At 39.7% G+C, this 20,611-nt stretch overlaps 1 protein-coding gene across 1 annotated transcript in view; it reads left to right on the top strand.

Moving 5' to 3' along the window:
* Window positions 1-20,611, top strand: part of LOC131935053 (tachykinin-like peptides receptor 99D) — a 94,786-nt gene that overhangs the window by 73,639 nt on the left and 536 nt on the right. The window contains exons 2-4 of the mRNA XM_059291338.1: window positions 6,679-6,882; window positions 7,759-7,909; window positions 10,760-10,956. Of these exons, the coding sequence (XP_059147321.1) occupies window positions 6,679-6,882; window positions 7,759-7,909; window positions 10,760-10,956 (552 nt within the window). The remainder of the gene's footprint in view (window positions 1-6,678; window positions 6,883-7,758; window positions 7,910-10,759; window positions 10,957-20,611) is intronic.

The following is a 20,611-nucleotide window of genomic DNA, read 5'->3' as shown; positions in this document are numbered from 1 at the left end:
TGATTACATCGTTCACATATTCGTCGCTTCCATCCATTATTTGCCGACTTTGTGTGTGCTTTTTGTACGGCTATTGCGCGGCTTTCATCGATTTAAAACACATCAGTACAGATCAAAGGTCACGCGAGGGTCACGTCAGGGTCACGCACTGCCATTTGTCTGGGTGACCTCACAACGGGAGGGTAAGCGCTTAATCCGTTCCTATTATAATCTAATCCGGGATTATTTTTTTTTCCTCTGCGGAGTTTTTTTGCGCTAATCCGTCATGCGTGACAGGACGCTTGCTGTGCGGGGTCGTAACACAGCGTCCTGCCAACGTTGTTTTGTTAGCTCAACGCTGATTGGCTAAATCGGATTAAAAGAGATTTTTACCACTTCAATCTTTCATCCTTAGTCTCGTAGTCTCAATTTAACCTCTTTGAACGTAGCCTACCCTTTTAACTTTCACATTTTGCAATCTTTACATTCTCTTACAAATTGTGTGATTAGTTTGCTAAATTTATAAACAAAAAAAAAGTTTTTATTGAAAAATCTTGCTGGAATTTTCTGGCGATTATTATTATAAACAAGGAGAGTCTGATATTAGGATCAGTTACTTAAATTAGATTTTAGGACGTATTTCGACATACTCGGTACGGCTACATTTTCCTGATATAACAGGAGTGATCTATATTGGCTATCTTCACGCCTGGGCGGACTATATCTGTCACCCCCCCTATGTAAAAATTTCCACACTCTTCAACACCCCCGTTCTGGATACGCCTCTGGATGTTAGCCATTGGTCTAATACAGGACACAACCACACAAATGTAGAGAAACATTAGTTGAGTTGTGTACCACGGTACCGTTCTAAAATGGTCGTATTGTAAGTTCTAGCAGTGAAGCAATAAGGTAGCCTCAGGGGCGTAGCGAGGGGGTGGGCGGGGGTGCGGACCGCACCGGGTGACACCATTTAGGGGGTGACACCAAGGCAAAAAATAGCAAACTATATAGAGAAAAACTAGAGGGGGGGGGGTGCAAATCGAAAGTTTGATGGGGGGGGGGGGGGGTGCAAATTGAAAACTTGAGGGAATGAGGGTGGAAATCGAAATTTTGAGGGGGGGGGGGGTGCAAATCGAAAACTTGAAAGTTTGTCCCCGGGAAGGGTCGCAACGCCTCTGAGGAGGGGGGGGGGGGGTGACACCATTAAGTGCCGCACCGGGTGACACCCGACCTCGCTACGCCACTGGGTAGCCTAAACCGGTTGATCAAAACTTACGTGCGTCTCATACAGGTGTTTTACGGATTTGGTTTTGTTTAAGTCGACCCTCTAAGGAGCTGGATCTTTGACAAGAAATTCTGCAAACCGCATCCACCACCCACCCTCTCACCCCCACCCTAATTTTACAAACTTCATTCAACCAGTAAAAAATAATGTTACGTCATGATTTATCAACATTGACAAATTTGAATTTCTCATGGGGATTTATGGAGAAAAGAAAAAAAGTTGCTTTCTTTTGTTTAAGAATTAAAAAAAAAGCAAAACAAAGAAAACAACTTTGTTTGATTTCTGATTGTGAGGTTGTCGAAATGACGAAAAGCGATGGGTGTTTTCAAGACGATGGAATTGATTTTTACTCTCAATCTTTTTTTTACCTCACATGTCAGATTTAGCCTAACCTGTAAAGTTTTGTCTCACCTATCAAGTTTTGTCTCACCTATCAAGTTTTGTCTCACCTATCAAGTTTTGTCTCACCTATAAAGTTTTGTCTCACCTATCAAGTTTTGTCTCACCTATCAAGTTTTGTCTCACCTATCGAGTTTTGTCTCACCTATAAAGTTTTGTCTCACCTATCAAGTTTTGTCTCACCTATCAAGTTTTGTCTCACCTATCGAGTTTTGTCTCACCTATCAAGTTTTGTCTCACCTATCGAGTTTTGTCTCACCTATCAAGTTTTGTCTCACCTATCAAGTTTTGTCTCACCTATCAAGTTTTGTCTCACCTATCGAGTTTTGTCTCACCTATCAAGTTTTGTCTCACCTATCAAGTTTTGTCTCACCTATCAAGTTTTCCTCTAACCTCACCCCACCCGCGGCTGTTAGCGATTGGTTCCTTGTAGGAATTACGTCACCGGATGTTATTGTTCCCACGAGCTCTTGTTGATGTAAGCCCTCTACAAGTACACCAATCAGATTTTCGAGGCTATATTTTTAAAACTTTATGACAAGGGTCCAACAGGACTCTTATTCTGAATTCTGGCACAAACCAAACATCTTCTCATGTGGAATAATCCGCCCTTCAGATGTCTATGCTTGGCTTATGCTCACGTGACCTGAGTTTAGCCGGTGTACTATAAATAGCTTATGTATTAACCCACCTCTTTCTCAATGTATACAAACAATTTGTTTTTCAAGTTGGTGGCCATTTTGAGAAGGCTAAGCCTAATCCGATGGACTATAAGCACCTGCTTGATTGATTCGTAACACCATTGATATGGAAAGATTAATTAGTAGTTGTTGATTGGATTAAAGACTCGATCTAGATTAAAAACCTCTCTAAACTTATGACGTCAGGCGGCCGTGTTAAAGGACAAATCACCAGAATAAAGCCGCAAAATCTATCTCCTAAGATTTATCTAGTTTTTCGCTTTTATTTTTCCGTTTCAAGTTTTTCGCTTTCATTTTTTCCGTTTCTAATTGTCTGCTGTCACTTTCCCGTGTCTAATTTCCCGCCTCTGTCAATACGTGGGATACAACCTACAAATCAACGTCTACCATTACACATAATTTGTGCAGTCCTTGAAATTAACGAAAACTATAAGTATTTAAAAAAAGCTAAAATTTCCCGAACAATTAACCGAATATGAAGAGTACAATTTTTTAAATTTTTTTGTAAAGTAATGTGTTTCGTGGCCCAGACTTAAAAGTCATGATAGGCGAGATTAAAGGGTCATAATGGGCAAGATTAAAGGGTCATATACTAATCCCCCCATCTATACTACACCTACCTATGACCCCCCCACCATGTATACTACACCTACCTAAGACCACCATCTATACTACACCTACCTATGACCCCCATCTATACTATACCTACCTATGACCCCCATTTTTTCTACACCTACCTTTGGCCCCCCTCTATAATACACCTACCTTTGGCCCCTCTCTATACTACACCTACCTATAACCCCCATCTATACTACACCTACCTATGACCCCCATCTATACTATACCTACCTATGACCCCCATTTTTTCTACACCTACCTTTGGCCCCCCTCTATAATACACCTACCTTTGGCCCCTCTCTATACTACACCTACCTATAACCCCCATCTATACTACACCTACCTATGACCCCCATCTATACTATACCTACCTATGACCCCCATTTTTTCTACACCTACCTTTGGCCCCTCTCTATACTACACCTACCTATAACCCCCATCTATACTACACCTACCTATAACCCCCATCTATACTACACCTACCTATGACCCCCATCTATACTACACCTACCTATGACCCCCATCTATACTACACCTACTTATGACCATCTATACCACACCTACCTATGACCCCCCCCCCCCCCATCTAAACTACACCTACCTACGACCCCCATCAATACTACACCTACCTATGACCCCCCATCTATACTACACCTATGACCCCCCCCATCTATACTACACCTATGATCCCCCATCTATACTACACCTATGACCCCCATCTATACTGCACCTACCTATGACCCCCATCTATACTACACCTACCTATGACCCCCATCTATACTACACCTACCTATGACCCCCATCTATACTGCACCTACCTATGACCCCCATCTATACTGCACCTACCTATGACCCCCCATCTATACTACACCTATGACCCCCATCTATACTGCACCTACCTATGACCCCCATCTATACTACACCTATGACCCCCATCTATACTGCACCTACCTATGACCCCCATCTATACTGCACCTACCTATGACCCCCATCTATACTACACCTACCTACGACCCCCATCAATACTACACCTACCTATGACCCCCCATCTATACTACACCTATGACCCCCCCATCTATACTACACCTATGACCCCCCATCTATACTACACCTATGACCCCCATCTATACTGCACCTACCTATGACCTCCCCCCAGCTATACTACACCTACCTATGACCCCCCATCAACCAATGTTTCCACGGGTCATGACTTAGATCCCTGTCTAGACCGTCTTGTTAATGTTGATACCTCATCCCCCCACCAGATGACACACCGTAAAACTGCCAGCCTTTTGTCCCGGCATCAAAACATGACTGTAAACTAGAGGTCTACTGATTGGGGCAATTACTGTAAACTAGAGGTCTATTGATTGGGGCAATGACTTTAAACTAGAGGTCTACTGATTGGGGCAATGACTGTAAACTAGAGGTCTACTGATTGGGGGAATGGGCATTTCATGCTTCCGTCTAGACTGTATTCAAAGGCTATTAAATTTGATGTAAACAAAAAAACTGACTAGTTATAGAGGCTGATATAGAAAGTGTTATTTCCTCTCTCCCCACTACAACTTACCTCTAACCACAGACGCCCCACCCCTCTCCCCACACCAACATATGCCGAACAATACACCCACAGCCCCCACCCTCACCACCCCACCCCCACCCCACACCAGCCCACCCCGAACCACATACGCCACACCCTCCCCCACACCAACCTACCTTGAACCACCCTTCCCCATCGTCACCCCTCCCCTCACCAACCTACCCCGAAACACACACGTCCTCTCCCAAAAAGAAAAGAGTTAAAAAAAAAATAATTAAAAATTAAATTGGTGTACTAAAGTATTACGTTAATTGAATTTACATTTGCTTTGTAGAGTTCACCTATTTCTGTACCAAATAGGGACTTTACTAATTGGACTCTCAATGTCCATCTTTGACAAAATATTTTAAATAAGTAGGCGAGGTTAATGAATGCATAGGGACCGTTTTCTCTGGATTCATATTTTCGGGGACACATTAATCTACATATTGCAAAACATTAACCACCAAACTATTTTTTTTTTAAAACTGCCCTTTTGGCTAGGCGCCCTAGGCTCGGTAGCTAGGGACAGCAACCCATCTAGGAGAGACTTCAAAATCAAACAACTTCTGCCTTGTAGTTTGTTCTTGGATGGACAAAGGCAATGGTAGCAAATACAAAAAGAAATCAGCCAGAAATCGGAGTCAGTGGCCTATATGGAAAACAGGACAATAGGATGACAGGATAATAACATGTTGACCAGTGGCGTAGGCAAGGGGAGGGGGTGTTAGGGGGGTTATAACCCCTCCCATAGACCCAAACCCATATATATATATATATATATATATATATATATATATATATATATATATATATATATATATATATAGGATTGTATACATATGGAAAAATGTTTGAAACCCTCTCATGACCAATTCCTGGCTACGCCACTGATGATGACAAGGAATACTCAATTGTGTTGGAGGAAATCCCGTCCAACATTATTATTAAGAGCAAAGAAAAAAGGCTTTCCAATCTAGACCCAAGCTTTTGTTTTATCAGCCCCATTATCATCTCTGCACCATCTGTTTTCACCTCGATGTTTGATTCTCCATCTATTTTCACCTCGATGTTTGGTTCTCCATCTATTTTCACCTCGATGTTTTATTCTCCATCTATTTTCACCTCGATGTTTGGTTCTCCATCTATTTTCACATCGATGTTTGATTCTCCATCTATTTTCACCTCGATGTTTGATTCTCCATCTATTTTCACCTCCATGTTTGGTTCTCCATCTATTTTCACCTCCATGTTTTTGATTCTCCATCTATTTTCACCTCGATGTTTGGTTCTCCATCTATTTTCACATCGATGTTTGATTCTCCATCTATTTTCACCTCCATGTTTGATTCTCCATCTATTTTCACCTCGATGTTTGGTTCTCCATCTATTTTCACCTCCATGTTTTTGATTCTCCATCTATTTTCACCTCGATGTTTGGTTCTCCATCTATTTTCACATCGATGTTTGATTCTCCATCTATTTTCACCTCCATGTTTGATTCTCCATCTATTTTCACCTCGATGTTTGGTTCTCCATCTATTTTCACCTCCATGTTTGATTCTCCATCTATTTTCACCTCGATGTTTGGTTCTCCATCTATTTTCACCTCCATGTTTGATTCTCCATCTATTTTCACCTCGATGTTTGGTTCTCCATCTATTTTCACCTCCATGTTTGATTCTCCATCTATTTTCACCTCGATGTTTGGTTCTCCATCTATTTTCACCTCCATGTTTGATTCTCCATCTATTTTCACCTCGATGTTTGGTTCTCCATCTATTTTCACCTCCATGTTTGATTCTCCATCTATTTTCACCTCGATGTTTGGTTCTCCATCTATTTTCACCTCCATGTTTGATTCTCCATCTATTTTCACCTCGATGTTTGGTTCTCCATCTATTTTCACCTCCATGTTTGATTCTCCATCTATTTTCACCTCGATGTTTGGTTCTCCATCTATTTTCACCTCCATGTTTGATTCTCCATCTATTTTCACCTCGATGTTTGGTTCTCCATCTATTTTCACCTCCATGTTTGATTCTCCATCTATTTTCACCTCGATGTTTGGTTCTCCATCTATTTTCACCTCCATGTTTGATTGTCCACAGATACATCGCCATCATCCACCCACTGCGGCCACGAATGACCGGTCGCATCGTGCTGACCATCATTACCCTCATCTGGCTCTTCTCCTTCTTCCTCTCCCTCCCCTACCTCATCTACTCCACCATCTACGAGTATCCCAGCGGGAGGAAGATCTGTTTCCTCAACTGGTCGAGTGATGAGAAGATCTTCAAGATCAGAGACATGACGTAAGTCGGCATTCTATCATCGGCATTCTATTACTAGGCATTCTACTACTGGCCAGTTTTACTGGGCATTTGTTTAGGCATTCTATCATAGCAGTAGGCATTGTATTATGATTTTGGGTTTTCTTTTAGTAAAAGGTATTCTATCATGAGATATTCTATCAGCAATAGGCAATCTTTCAGTGGTCATTCAATTATTGGGCATTTTACTCTACTTGTAGGTATTTTATCATGGTATTATGCATTATATTAGTAGGAAATTTTAACATTGTAGTAGGTATTCTATGATGTAGTAGGCATTTTTTTAAAATTACCCACCCATTCTTGATTTAAATGATTGTAAAAAAATCGTATGAAAAATAGCATATGAAAGACCCTAGGAAACGTCATGAATTTAGAACCGATAATTTCTAAAACCCAAAGTGTGTAGAGTTGTATGACAACAAAAGACATGGACTTGAGCTATAGTTGACAGTTTTGTTTGGGAATAGGTCCGACTTAAATAAAATGCTATACTAATTGACCAATTACTTGTAACGTATTTATCAATTGATGCTCGCATTTCTATATATCGAGAACTCCCTACTTGTCATGTTTATCAATGACCTTAGACTGGAAGCTAGCCGGTACATACCATTACCCAGGGGGGTCAGTTACGTTTGATGACTTATCATTTCATCGTCGTGGGAATTTAGGCGCCATCCCCACGTCTGATGTAACCGTCTTGTTTTGCTTCCAGGTACAGAATTTTGCTGATAGTCCTCAACTACTTCCTCCCCATGATCACAATGTCCACCATTTATTTCCAGGTACAGCATTTTGCTGATGGTCCTCAACTACTTCCTCCCCATGATCACACTGTTCGCCATTTATTTCCAGGTACAGCATTTTGCTGATGGTCCTCAACTACTTCCTCCCCATGATCACACTGTTCGCCACCTACGCCCGCATAGGCTGGGAGCTCTGGGGCAGCAAGACGATAGGGGAGGCGGTGCCCATGCAGGCGGAGCGGGTTCGAGGCAAGAGGAAGGTGAGTCCTGGAATCAAAGTCCGATAACTACAGGTTGTTTTTAAAAATTAGTCTGTTGGGCAAATTATTCATTTTTTTCAATTTTAGTGTAATTAGTTCCGTATCCACATAATTAGCTCGATGCTATAATTTCCGGGTAATTAGTTTAAGTTTAATGATTATTTTAATTATCTGGATGTAATTCCTCACAATTCTAATAAAAAATTGCTTATCCTATCAAACACGAACACTTATTGCGTAAGTTACAAGTTGAACTTCAATTTGAACTTCAACTCTCTCTCTCTCTCTCTCCCTCTCTCTCTCTCTCTCTCTCTCTCTCTTTCCCTTTCTTTCTGAAATCTATACCATGACATACTATCAGATCCCATTTTATCCCATTTTCTATCATTAAATACCATTACATACTAATAATGACTGTCGCATACTAAAAAAGCCATTATAGGTCATTCAATGCTAGCATACCATAACATACCATTTCACCCCATTCATACAATTACGTATCATCGGAATAATGACACAACTACATACTATTACATACCATTACACATCACTACATACACACTCACATTTATGCCACAACACACTATTACTTATCCTTCATACCATTACATATCATTACACATTATTACACAAGCAGATATTGTGGTGTTAATCTTTCCAGTGTATAATATATCAAAGTTGTGGTGATTATATCTCACTGTCCAGAATATTATCTTACAAGTATGGTTGTTATGGTTAAAATTCGATAATTGTTATGGTTAATTTAGAACTGTTGTTATGGTTAAAATAGGATAATTGTTATGGTTAATTTAGAACTGTTGTTATGGTTAATTTAGAACTGTTGTTATGGCTAATGTAGGATAGTTGTTATGGCTAATTTAGGATAGTTGTTATGACTTATTTAGAACTGTTATTGTGACTAATTAACATCACTTATGAAAATTGTATGTAAGGGGTAATCTGAGTGTAATGACTCTCATCAAAAACGTGTCAAGGAAGTCTAACTAAAACGATTTTTGCCCTAGAAGTACAGGGCCATCATGACGTCCACTCAAGAAAGTGTGTTATTAAAAAGCTGCTCGGTACAAGAAATTATTTGAAAATTGGGTTGATTTCTCACGTAGTAATGTAGGTGATTATTTAACAAATCCAGCGTATTTTTTAAAAACATAATTACCCACTAGCACTCTTCCGGTAAATGTTTTGATTTGTGATACTTGAAAGAAACTGTTGACACATCTCGCTTTAAAGTGTTGGAAACAAATAATACGTATAAAATTATACTTTGGTATATAGGATAGCTAAAAACATTTAAAAAAAAAAAAAACTTAGTTGCTATGTGGCTACTACTAAAAATGTCAACAATGGCTTTTTATTTTAATTGTTAGTTGCCTAAATAATTTGCTGTATTAAGCACATCGAATTAGTACACAAACAACAACTCGAATGTCAATAATATCACACCGTTTATATAGCATAGCAGTATAAAATCTTAAAATACTCCAACTCCACTTTGAAAAGAAAGAGCGTATTCATGTATTTTTTTTTTCTTTTCTGGTGGAATCTAAAAAAAAAAAAAACCAAGTCCTTTTCTCTAATATGTGCTCACTTTTTATAGTCTTACCGAGTATGTGTTGTAAAGTACTGTTTTTATTTAAACAAACAGCGGTACAGTCAAACATAATTCTCTCAAACTATAAAGTACCACCCCCATCACCCAGAAAAATCAACACTTTGTTTATGGTTTATCAGCCATCAAAGTTCTCATTCCAAAATGAGATGCGGCCATCGTATCCAGTGTAATTCGTGTTTACAACAATTTAATCTCATATATCTGCATTTCAAATTTGGTTTTTAATCCTAAAAATGTAAAATTTGAAATCTCTTGGAGCTTAAGCTTTAAACTGTCTTTAAAATCAAATGGCACAATGGACAAAAAACAAAAACAAGTTTCCCTCTATGTCGACACTGGCCAAAACTTGTTACCCCCCTTTGTCAACACTGACAAAAACAAATTTCCCCCGATGTCAACACTGACAAAAACAAATTTCCCCCCATATCAACACTGACAAAAACAAATTTCCCCCCATATCAACACTGACAAAAACAAGTTTCCACTATGTCAACAGTGACAAAAGTACAACACTGCTCCACAAGAGATGCCGTTATCCTCCTCCAAAATGCCACTTCCGGTCTGTTGATCGCTATTGACGGTGCGCGATTAGAAAATTCCTCAGTAGAATTAAAAAAAAAGATGCTATTTGATTGGACGTCTCCTGCGATATCTTTGTGTGTCCAAATATTTGGATCATGATAGTTTACAAAAGAAATCAATTTTTGTTCTGCTTTTATGTTTGTTATTATTCATTTGAATCTTATTTTTTTTACTAAATAATTCAAGTTTTGATGAATGAGCCATAGGTTATAAAAAAAGAAATTTTATGAAATTTTATTTTTAACATTCAACATTTGAACTATTATATTTTTTAACAAAATAATTTGGTTTTGATGTATAAAACAAAAAGCATAATAAAAAATAATAAAAAAATTTTTGTCGATATTTTATTTTCGGTGTTCAACAAATGATTTATAGGCTACTTCGTAACAAAACAAATTCATTTTTGTTGATATTTATGTTCTATATTCACTATTTGAGCCAAAATCTGTATTTAAAAAAAATTTTTTTGGTCTATATTTGTTTTTTATATACAACATTTGAAAAAAAAAATATTTTAGCAAAAAAAAAAAAAAAAAGAAAACAAAAACCTTAATTAAAACGCCATCAGCGAAAAATTCGGCCTCAGTATCATTTATTTCCTAATTGACATCACGTGACCGCTATCTCCCCAGGTGGTGAAGATGATGATCGCGGTGGTGGTCATCTTCGGCGTGTGCTGGCTGCCCACGCACGTGTACTTCATCCTGACCAGCGTCAACAAGACGGTGATGCACTGGGAGTACGTGCACCAGGTGTACCTGTTCATCTACTGGCTGGCCATGTCCAACTCCATGTACAACCCTATCGTCTACTGCATGATGAACGCCAGGTGAGGGGGGGGGGGAGGGCTCTGTGGCGTCGTGGTTGTCATGGCGACCAAGGTTTTTCGTTTCATACACGGCTTGGTTGTCATGGCGACCGTGATTTTCGCATCATACACCAGCTTGGTTGTTATGGCGACGATGTTTTTTTGTTGTTGCTGTTTCATACATTTGTTTCGTTGTCATGGCGAACGTGATTTTCGTATCGTACAGGTGCTTGGTTGACATTGCGACCAGGGTTTTCGTTTCATTATAAGTGGTTGTTTGTCATGTTAATGCTGGCTTTTGTTTAGTATTGTTATTCGGTTGTCATGGTGACGATGGTTTTCATTTCACGATAGGGGTTGGTTGTCGAGGTAATAATGTTTTTGGTTGAATATTGGTGGTTGTTCTTCGTGGTAAGGCTGGTTTCACGCCAGAAAGTATTTCATACATTCGTCTTACAGCCAGTTATAATGTGTTTTTATTGACTTGATGGTCGATGTTGGTTTTGTGTTGTCTTGGAAGTCCGCTTGTTAGCGGGAGTCCTTATGTGCGTGTCACCATATGTGAATAGATAGACTAGCTTCTACCCGTGCTTCGCTACGGCAATAGTTTGTGCCCTGGTTGGATTTACTGTGTCATGGCCGGCTAAGGTAGGAACAACATGGCGACGGTACACAAAAAGTGACAGTTAAAGTGACAACAGGAGTGACAGATAAGTGACAGATAGAACGAAAGCTATAATAAACCTCAAGCCTAAGTTAAATCCTATATGTAATGACTATGTAGAATAAAGCTTGAAAAAATCTTAAACCAAATCTAAACCTGAAGGTAATTGTAGAGAAAAAAAGATATGTGAAAACCAAGTAAACCTAAGGTTTAACAAATGTTAAATATAAGTTGTAAAAGTCCACTGCGCCTGGTGTACTATGTTGATGTCTAGTGCTCGCAAAAACGTGAGGACGAGACAAAAAAAAATAAGATACAATTCTGATACTTGGCTATCGCTAAACAAGTTAAGAACCTCCCTCCCTCCCTATATGACGTCACTCAAATATAGCCGATTTACCCTCAACTGACCCTGGGCAGATCCCTACACAATGACGTCACAAATACACCTCCCCTCCACCTTCGCACCAACTAACCATAACTCGAACGAAAATTATTCTTTATAGCGTCATTCAGACATGCTGTTATATTTGTTGAACACCCCTTCCCTTACCTTAAAGCACAATGTCATATAAGCCTGCACCCCTCTACCACCCCACTCCCCGCCTTTAATATGTGAGGTCCTTGTTGGCACCAACATGTTACCGACATAAACACACTATATAGACAAATATATAGGGCTTGTTATATGACGTGTATAATAAACTAATTAGCAAGGTATCGTGGCCACCCTCTTAGTATCGTGCAAAATTATTTGACCAACGATACCGGAGTGGGTGTGTAACATGTATATATGTACTTGTAACATTGTCTCGCGGATCGATCCACCTGTGCACGAATCGATCCCGCCACCTTTGCACCAATTGTTGATTGTTGTACGGTAAATGTCGTGTGGCAACTGCACTAACTGTACTTACACTACGTGTATCTTTGGATCACTTGATGTTTTTGTTGTATGCTCATTTCTCTCATATTGTCCAATTGCTTATTTGGGTTTGGGTTTACACAAAAAGTTGATTCACAAAAAAGTTTTTTCATTCCCCCAATTTAACTAACATATAAGGAACACATACGCACATATACGCATACGTACACACAAATACACAGACACACCTCTGTAGGTTCAACTACTGATATAAATGGGGAAAGATGAAAATCAAAGACCAGAATCAAAATGTTAATTAACTGAGAATAAAATAAATGCATACTAATCTAAAGTGAAATTTTATGCTAAAGTGTAACGCAACATTAGATAATGTAAAAATAATTTCCAAATAATTTGGCAAATCCAGATGACCCTACTAAAAAGTTACATCACTAGACACAGACATCAGACTTGACACAGTCCGGTAATTCTATTCTACAGGTCAAGCACGCTGTGTCACGAGCTAAAATGTTGACGAAAATACATTTCAAAGTTGTTTTAAAATATAAAAAAACCACTTCTGACATGCCCAATCAATTATTTTTTCCCATAAATCAATAAATCTCTGTTTTATTTTCTCTGGGGTAAAACTGCTCATTTAGTTTTAAGAACGTTGAAACAAATAAGTGAAAATGATAATTCATGATGTGGTATTTAAATAGTTTGGGCTGGATCGAATCTAAATGCTCAAATTTATTAGCGGTATCGATACCATTTAAAATCGATGTTTTGAGTAGTGGTAACGATTCCATGTAAGGATGATGCCTTTTAATCATTAGTATCGATGCCGTGTACAGATGGTGTTTTTAGCAGTAGTATCGACTCCATATAAGTGTGATGTATTTAATCATTAGTATCGATGCCATGTAGAGATGATGTTTTCAGCAGTAGTAACGACTCCATATAAGGGTGATGTATTTAATCATTAGTATCGATGCCATGTAGAGATGGTGTTTTCAGCAGTGGTATCGACTCCATATAAGGGTCATGTATTTAATCATTAGTATCGATGCCATGTAGAGATGGTGTTTTCAGCAGTGGTATCGACTCCATATAAGGGTGATGTATTTAATCATTAGTATCTATGCCATGTAGAGATGATGTGTTTTCTTATTTCAGGTTCAGGGCAGGTTTCAAAAGGTTTTTCGGCTTCTGTTTCAAATGTGGCTGTTGTCAGCATGACCGTATTCTGCTGAAGTCGTCTGATCCGGTCACCACATATCACCCGGACAAATAGCCCGGTCGGACTAATTGTCCGGATGCTTTTTTATTTTCTATCAGATCCATTAAAACATTAGTTTAAATTATAAAATAATGATCGCTTCATTTTCATAATATTTTTTTATTAGCTAAATTTATTAATTGCTTTAAAATCAATCGTAAGTCAGATATTAATTAAATATTTAAAGATAGAAATTAATGGAGCCAAATAATTTTAATATGCTGGTTGTATGAAGTAGAATAAAGTAGAAAGTAGGGTCATGCTGCACGGCGCCATGTTTGGACAAGGGAGGTAAAAACGTCGGGGCAAGTTATCTTCTCTCATGTGTCTGTAGTACCTTCCTAGTCACGTGTCTCTGTTTGCTTGCCACTACACCATTTTTACACCAAGTAGCAAATGTGCAACATCACAAGATGGCCGTATACTACACCATTTTTACACCAAGTAGCAAATGTACAACATCACAAGATGGCCGTATACTACACCATTTTTACACCAAGTAGCAAATGTACAACATCACAAGATGGCCGTATATTACACCATTTTTACACCAAGTAGCAAAGGTACAACATCACAAGATGGCTGTATACTGCACCATTTTTACACCAAGTAGCAAATGTGCAACATCACAAGATGGTCGTTTACTACAACATTTTTACACCAAGTAGCAAATGTGCAACATCACAAGATGGCCGTTTACTACAACATTTTTATACCAAGTAGCAAATGTGCAACATCACAAGATGGTCGTTTACTACAACATTTTTACACCAAGTAGCAAATGTGCAACATCACAAGATGACCGTTTACCACACCATTTTTACACCAAGTGGTAAATGTGCAACATCACAAGATGTCCGTTTACCACACCATTTTTACACCAAGTAGCAAATGTGTAACATCACAAGATGGCCGTTTACTACGCGCGAAAGTAATGTGAGATTTTACAGTCGAAACCTAACAAAACCAGAGTAGACTAGTGTATAGCAGTTTGTACCTGTTTAGATCTCATTAACTTTTTAGTTTTATTTTTACTCACAGAATTTTCTGTCACTTTACTAAGCTGGTTTCTGTTTTTTCAGTTTTAGTCCAACTGTCTTAAAGTCTATTTTCCACATTAATCCAATTGAGTGTTTAAGTTAACTTTCCCTTGGACCAGTTGTGTAGGTTTCGATAAGAAATCTTTCTTCGAAGTGACAAGAATTAACTTAGACGAAGCAGACCAATTACCTCAAAGAACAGACCAGCTTTTATAAATGAACTTTAGTTGGGGAGTTCATGAACTGAGCTCGTGTTTTTGTTAACGAGCTGTGATTGGACGGTGGTGAGACGAATGACGGAGAAAGGTCGGTTGCAACATTTAGACATGTATTTGTGATCTTGTTTCCAGACTTTGGAAGTTTTCCTAGGACAAGGACATTTTACAGGACAAGAACATATTTTAGAAGGACACTTTCTAGAACTTGGAAGAAAGACATTTTTATGTCAGAAGAGCGTGGAGATCTATCGTTAGGAGACACGCTGATGTGGGCAGCTTTTGCAAAAAAAAATTAACATTTCTTCAGCGAGTTTTTAAAATTTGTTTCGTAACACTGCTACTAATTTTTATTTTTTTTCTACTAATAATTATGTTTTAAACTTTAGATGTAAAAAGTGATGATTCCGACAATTGATTTTATTTTGAACATATAAAAATTTAGCTTATACTTCGAATCAGCTCATAATGTTTAAAAATAATCGTATTAAATAATAATTAATCAGTATGAAATAATCTCACAAACTACACTCAGAAAAGGTCTTTACATTTTGGCCAATTTTTAAATACATTATTTAGCTTTTCCCCCCTAGTATAGATTAGGATTTTATTAATTTTATTAATTCTTACACTTAGTATTAATTAATAGGTTGGAATATAATTAATCGGTCTGAAATAATCTAACCTGTTTTCATAAAATAGGAATGGAGCATTTTTTTAACATATTAATACGAGAAACACATGCATGCATGGGGGTGGGTTGTGCACGTGTTAGCACGCTTTGTGTGAGTACATGTGAATGCATGCTTGGTGTGAGTGCACGTGTTAACATGCATGATGTAAGTGCACGTGTTATCACGCTTTGTGTGAGTACATGTGAATGCATGCTTGATATGAGTGTACGTATCGCCATGCTTGGTGTGAGTGACGGCATGTTTTATTGTAAGCTAGGATATAAGTATAGACATAGCTGAATCTTAGTTGCATGATAGTTCTTTTGTGCATGCTTTCGTTTGTTTTTATCAGGGGTCACAACGACCCCCACTCGACCCCCCCCCCCCCCCACAATGAACATTAAAGCTGTGCATGTAAATCCCACAAATAGTTTTATCCTTTTAAAAGATTCAGGATTCGCCCACGTATTTTCCTGCTGATGTTTTTAATGTGGTTTGTCTTTTATTGACTTCCGGGTTGGAGAGCTGTCTGGTTTAGAGGCTAGATGGGTCTATCCCATGTTTGTAAACAGAGGCTAGGTGAGTCTAACCCATGTTTGTAAACAGAGGCTAGGTGAGTCTATCCCATGTTTGTAAACAGAGGCTAGATGAGTCTATCCCATGTTTGTAAACAGAGGCTAGATGGGTCTATCCCATGTTTGTAAACAGGCTAGATGGGTGTATCCCTTGTTTGTAAACAGGCTAGATGGGTCTATGCCATATTTGTAAACAGAGGCTAGGTGAGTCTAACCCATGTTTGTAAACAGAGGCTAGGTGAGTCTATCCCATGTTTGTAAACAGAGGCTAGATGAGTCTATCCCATGTTTGTAAACAGAGGCTAGATGGGTCTATCCCATGTTTGTAAACAGGCTAGATGGGTGTATCCCTTGTTTGTAAACAAGCTAGATGGGTCTATCCCATGTTTGTAAACAGGCTAGATGGGTCTATCCCATGTTTGTAAACAGAGGCTAGATGGTTCTATCCCATGTTTGTAAACAGGCTAGATGGGTGTATCCCTTGTTTGTAAACAGGCTAGATGGGTGTATCCCTTGTTTGTAAACAAGCTAGATGGGTCTATCCCATGTTTGTAAACAGGCTAGATGGGTCTATCCCATGTTTGTAAACAGGCTAGATGAGTGTAACCCATGTTTGTAAACAGAGGCTAGATGGGTCTATCCCATGTTTGTAAACAGAGGCTAGATGAGTCTATCCCATGTTTTGTAAGCAAATTGCTAGCGTGTCCTTGACTTTGTGGAAGTTTTGCCAGATTATTCACAAGGTCGTACAACATCTCTCCGCCGATGGGGTCTATCCACAACACAAATGGGTCTATCCACAACACAAATGGATCTATCCACAATACAACGGGGTCTATCTACAACACAAATGGGTCTATCCACAATACAACGGGGTCTATCCACAACACAAATGGGTCTATCCACAACACAAATGGGTCTATCCACAATACAACGGGGTCTATCCACAAGACGGGGTATATCCACAATACAAAGGTGTCTATCCACAATACAACGGGTATATCCACAATACAACGGGGTCTATCCACAACACAAATGGGTCTATCCACAACACAAATGGGTCTATCCACAATACAATGGGTCTATCCACAATACAACGGGTCTATCCACAATACAACGGGGTCTATCCACAATACAACGGGGTCTATCCACAACACAAATGGGTATATCCACAATACAACGGGGTCTATCCACAAGACGGGGTATATCCACAATACAACGGGTCTATCCACAACACAAATGGGTCTATCCACAAGACGGGGTATATCCACAATACAACGGGTCTATCCACAACACAAATGGGTCTATCCACAATACAACCGGGTCTATCCACAATACAACGGGGTCCATCCACAATACAAAGGTGTCTATCCACAATACAAAGGTGTCTATCCACAATACAAAGGTGTCTATCCACAATACAAAGGGGTCTATCCACAATACAAAGGTGTCTATCCACAATACAAAGATGTCTATCCACAATACAAAGGGGTCTATGCACAATACAAAGGTGTCTATCCACAATACAAAGGGGTCTATCCACAATACAAAGGTGTCTATCCACAACACAAAGGTGTCTATCCACAATACAAAGGGGTCTATCCACAATACAAAGGTGTCTATCCACAATACAAAGGGGTCTATCCACAATACAAAGGTGTCTATCCACAATACAAAGGGGTCTATCCACAATACAAAGGTGTCTATCCACAACACAAAGGTGTCTATCTACAATACAAAGGGGTCTATCCACAATACAAAGGTGTCTATCCACAAGACAACGGGGTCTATCCATAACATAACGGGGTCTATCCACAGTAACCAAGGGGCTATCCATAATAACGTGGGTCTTTGAACAATATCACGGGGTATAGCAAAATATTTGCCTTAAATTTCGAATTGAAAGAAACATTTTTCGAATATTTACCATCAGTATGTTAAAATTATAAATCGTGTTTTAATGTCCAATGTCTGAACTGAACTGTGACATTTTTCTGAACTGACCGGAGTCTTTAGTCTTCATTTCGTAAGTCTGTACCAATGTCTGTAGTTTGATAGTCTACCACTGTGCTAAAGAAGTCTGTCCCACCATTCTCCCGTGTAGGGGCCCTCAAGCATAAGTCTGTCCAAATGTCTGTAGTTTGATAGTCTGCCACTGTGCTAGAGAAGTCTGTCCCACCATTCTCCCGTGTAGGGGCCCTCAAGCATAAGTCTGTCCAAATGTCTGTAGTTTGATAGTCTGCCACGGTGCTAGAGAAGTCTGTCCCACCATTCTCCCGTGTAGGGGTCTTCAGAGAAAGCGTACAATCGATTGGCCAGCAAGAAATTGAAAAGGAAACTTTTGTTTGCGATCCGCTTCGTCAACACTTCTGATACCCTCCTCAACAGTTGCCTCCCGTACATCGGGGGGGGGGGGAGGGAGGAGAGGTGGATTGGTGGAAAGTAGGGGCGTTGGGTGGATTGGTGGAGCGTTGGAGTTTTAACTTTGTGGATTGGTGGAGTACTGGAGTGTTTGGTGGTCTCTCGGAGTACTGGAGTGTTTGGTGGATTAGTGGAGCGCTGGGGTGTTTGGTGGATTAGTGGAGCGCTGGGGTGTTTGGTGGATTAGTGGAGCGCTGGGGTGTTTGGTGGATTAGTGGAGCGCTGGGGTTTTTGGTGGATTAGTGGAGCGCTGGGGTGTTTGGTGGATTAGTGGAGCGCTGGGGTGTTTGGTGGATTAGTGGAGCGCTGGGGTGTTTGGTGGATTAGTGGAGCGCTGGGGTGTTTGGTGGATTAGTGGAGCGCTGGGGTGTTTGGTGGATTAGTGGAGCGCTGGGGTGTTTGGTGGATTTAACTGGTAGAAAGAATTTTGAATAGACAGACACGTAGAGTTGAAAAATTAGAAGCTGTACCTAGTCACCTGACAGCCATAAAACGACATCCTACTACCGTTTGATACAACGGACGCTTCTGATACTCATCCATTATCCTAATCCTAATCCCATTCGTGTGTGTGACTTAAACCCATTCACCCTTCACCCGACTGCCAGCGTGTGCACGTGTTTTTCTAATGCGTACTCACGTTAAGGCATAAAGCAATTACAATATATCACGGCTTAGTCGGGGGGGGGGGGGGACATGCACGTGAGTGCCACGACCTTGACACTGATGTAGGAGGAAATAAAACTGAAGGACACTCTCCCCCCCCCCCCCCCCCCCCCCGCCTACTTTATGTGGCGGCGGGATACGTGCGGTAAAGTGCCCTGAGAAAGTAGATCCTGTTTGCGGACATTATAGCATTATCCTAGCAACGAAATAAATCAATTTTTTTTTTAAACTTTGATTGTTTAGTGGTAAAAACAAAACAAATTATACTTTATATGCCGAAGTGATGACGATATTTTACTCATGTTTAACATTGTAAATGTTCATTGCATTTAAATTTATGTGACAAAATAATTTCAAATATGTTAATTACATCAAAATCTATTTTTTTTCCAAAAGACTTCTCATCTGTTTTTATTCAGCATGTTAGCTAGTCTATTTCTGTAAATATTTTCCAATACGTAAAATCCCTTATAGTTATTAGGGTAAAGTTACAAGATTTAGACACGGTACGGTTAATAGTTTACTGTTACTCAATCTTCTAACTAAAAGCTACTACCAACACCACCATACCCACCTCCTGTACACCATCCCACATATCCTAAACAACCCATACACCACCCCCACCTAAGTTACAATACCATCGCCTACCCTAAACCACCTCCCTACCCTATCCCACCCACCACCCCCACCAACCCTACACCACCCCACCACCCCCACCTACTCTATCCCACCCACTACCCCCTACCCTATCCCACCCACCACCCCCACCTACTCTATCCCACCCACTACCCCCTACCCTATCACACCCACCACCCCCACCTACTCTATCCCACCCACTACCCCCTACCCTATCACACCCACCACCCCCACCCCCACCTACCCTATCCCACCCACCACCCCTACACCACCAGTTTCCCACCCTGTCCACCCACCCTCCAACTCACCAAACATGAAAATTTGACTTAGCAAACCCACTTCCCCGGGGTTGAGACTAGTGTAGGTTTGAACCCAGAACGTCAACGCAAGCAGTCTTATGCTCACAATTGTTTACGCAATTGTAGTCAGATTAGTTAATAACATCCACACAATTGCATGGTAACATAACTAACCCTTATCCTAACCCCATAACCTTTTCCTAAACCTAACCACAAACCTAACTCTAAAGTGACCGTTTACTTGGATATTTTTTAAACCTTTGTAGTATAAAAACTTCATTTTCTTAATAGACATACAGGTTTTCCCTCATATATAACAAAGTATTCTATTTGTACAAG

Source organism: Physella acuta, unplaced genomic scaffold (assembly GCF_028476545.2).
Source record: "Physella acuta isolate Inbredline_101_S28 unplaced genomic scaffold, ASM2847654v3 ptg000130l, whole genome shotgun sequence".
Taxonomy (NCBI): Eukaryota; Metazoa; Mollusca; class Gastropoda; family Physidae; genus Physella; species Physella acuta.
Note: the sequence above shows the minus strand (reverse complement) of the source record. Positions and strands in the feature narration are given on the sequence as shown.